Source organism: Cryptomeria japonica, chromosome 7 (genome assembly GCF_030272615.1).
Source record: "Cryptomeria japonica chromosome 7, Sugi_1.0, whole genome shotgun sequence".
In the NCBI taxonomy this organism is placed as follows: Eukaryota; Viridiplantae; Streptophyta; class Pinopsida; order Cupressales; family Cupressaceae; genus Cryptomeria; species Cryptomeria japonica.
In genome coordinates, this window is record NC_081411.1 from 40,378,847 (window position 1) to 40,381,055 (window position 2,209).

The window sequence follows — 2,209 nt, forward strand, 5'->3', positions numbered from 1 at the left end:
TGATCAAAGTTGAGGAGCTTTCCTTTACTTTTTAAGTGCACTTTATGTCTCACCCAACATTTGACTGCCTGATTTATGTCTCACCTAAAATTTGGCTGCCTGAAATCAATAAAGAGATGGGGAAGATATAGAAATATGATTTTAATATGATTTTTTGGAAAAGCCTTTAGAAGCTTTGATTATGGTGTTGACATTGTGATGTCCCTTTATAACGACCGACAAACTTTAACTCCAATTCAATTCCTTATGCTCCTTTCCAACTAGCGTTGCCGGCTTCCTCATAAACAGTTCGACCTACCCAGATCGCCATTTCAAAAATTTATAACAGATGTCGTCCCTGCGTTCCCGTTTGTGTGAACCCAAATTCACTAGTGAATAACTTCTAGTTCATAACAGTCATTCGAAAATTATCTCTCTGGTTCAGCGTTATACCATCTCCAGCTTCTAAAGCTTATTCTCATCTAATCTTATCAGACGAAGAACAATGCCTTCAACAGGAGTGGAGGGAAGGTTATCTGCTAATTTTCTTCTTTGTTTCGATTCCTTTTATTTAGTTATTTTGATATTTTTATGCGATGGAAGATTTTATATCATTTTTATGTTAGTTTTGTTGTCTGGGAGCACAAGTCTATATTGATATTTCATTGGATAGAAACCAAAAGCTGAAAGCTATCCATCGTGTCAAAGTCATTTGGACATGATCTCACATACCATCAGCTTCAGTGGTAGTTATTTTGATTTTTTTTTTTGCAATAGATAATTTTATATCATATTCAACTTAGTTTTGTCATCTGGTATGGGACAAAGAGTCTATACTGATATCTCACATACCATCACCCTTAGTGGTAGTTATTTTTACATTATTTTTGTGATAGATGATTTAATATCATATTCAACTTAGTTTTGTCATCTGATATAGGAGCAAGAGTCTATACTGATATCTCACATACCATTGGCCTTAATGGTAGTTATTTTGATATTCTTTTGTGATAGATGATTTTATATCATGTTCAACATTCAACATAATTTTATTATCTGGTATGGGAGCTAGAGTGAAAATTAAAGATTAAAAGGTTTGAATATTAATAAATAATGTAAACAAAGAACATACCATCACCCTTACCTGCTTGACCAATTGAACTCTTTGATTGATATCTTTATGGGCAAGTACGGTTAATGAAATTATTTCTTCAATTTGAAGCTCTTTTTGATTCACGTTTGCAGATGATAATTGGGTCTGGTTTTAAAATGCAGATTGGAAGGGAAGGTTGCAATAGTTACAGGCGGGGCACATGGAATTGGAGAAGCCACGGTTCGCCTCTTCACTAAACATGGAGCAAAAGTCATAATTGCAGACATTGCAGACGCTGCTGGTCACAAGCTTGCAGAATCTCTGTCACAGTGGGCAATCTATATTCACTGTGATGTGAGCAAAGAGGAAGACGTTAAGGCAGCAGTAGATTTGGCCATGAAAAAGCACGGGCGCCTTGACATTATGTTCAACAATGCGGGAAGGGCAGATAGCAACAAAAATGGCGTTGCAGAGTATGAGATGGACCAATTTGAAAGCACCATGAATGTTAACGCAAAAGGTGTAATGCACGGCATTAAGCACGCAGCCCGTGTTATGATACCCACCAAGAAGGGCTGTATTATTTCTACAGCCAGTGTTTCAGGGATTATGGGAGGCGTTACTCCTTATGCTTACACTGCCTCAAAACATGCAGTTATAGGGCTGACTAAAAATGGTGCAGCTGAGCTTGGGAAATATGGTATTAGAGTCAATTGCGTTTCTCCTTCTCTTGTTGCAACAGAAATTTTAATGGACTATTTGGGAACCAAAGATAAGGGCGTAGTAGAGGCATGGGGTAGCAGCGTAGGCAACTTGAGTGGAGCGATACTTAAGCCAGAGGATATTGCAGAGGCTGTTCTATATTTGGCTAGTGATGAATCTAGATATGTGAGCGGCCATAATCTTGTGGTGGATGGAGGCTCCACGGTTGTAAATCACGACTGGGGACTGTACAAGAAATAAATATTGGTATGTCCAGTTCCTATGTCGCCATTCTATATATAGTATGCCATATCAGCACCCTAATATGATAAATAGTTCTATCTGTTATAAATACAGGTGTTTTATTTTAAATATCTTTACTATGTAAATACCTTTTAAATAAAACTATTAATAAATAGTAGTTTTAAAGGACAA

At 36.9% G+C, this 2,209-nt stretch overlaps 1 protein-coding gene across 1 annotated transcript; it reads left to right on the plus strand.

Annotated features, from left to right (window-relative positions):
• Nucleotides 1-342: 342 nt before the first annotated feature.
• Nucleotides 343-2,209, plus strand: LOC131039794 (short-chain dehydrogenase reductase 2a). The gene is made up of 2 exons (XM_057972632.2): nucleotides 343-510; nucleotides 1,255-2,209. The coding sequence occupies exons 1-2, from the start codon at nucleotides 485-487 to the stop codon at nucleotides 2,033-2,035; spliced, it is 807 nt and encodes a 268-aa protein (XP_057828615.2). The 5' UTR covers nucleotides 343-484; the 3' UTR covers nucleotides 2,036-2,209.

Excerpts from the sequence above, each read along its gene's own strand:
- LOC131039794 (XM_057972632.2), top strand. The coding sequence starts at position 485 with ATGCCTTCAACAGGAGTGGAGGGAAG. Across the intron at positions 511-1,254 it reads TCAACAGGAGTGGAGGGAAG|ATTGGAAGGGAAGGTTGCAA; the intron begins GTTATCTGCTAA and ends TTTAAAATGCAG.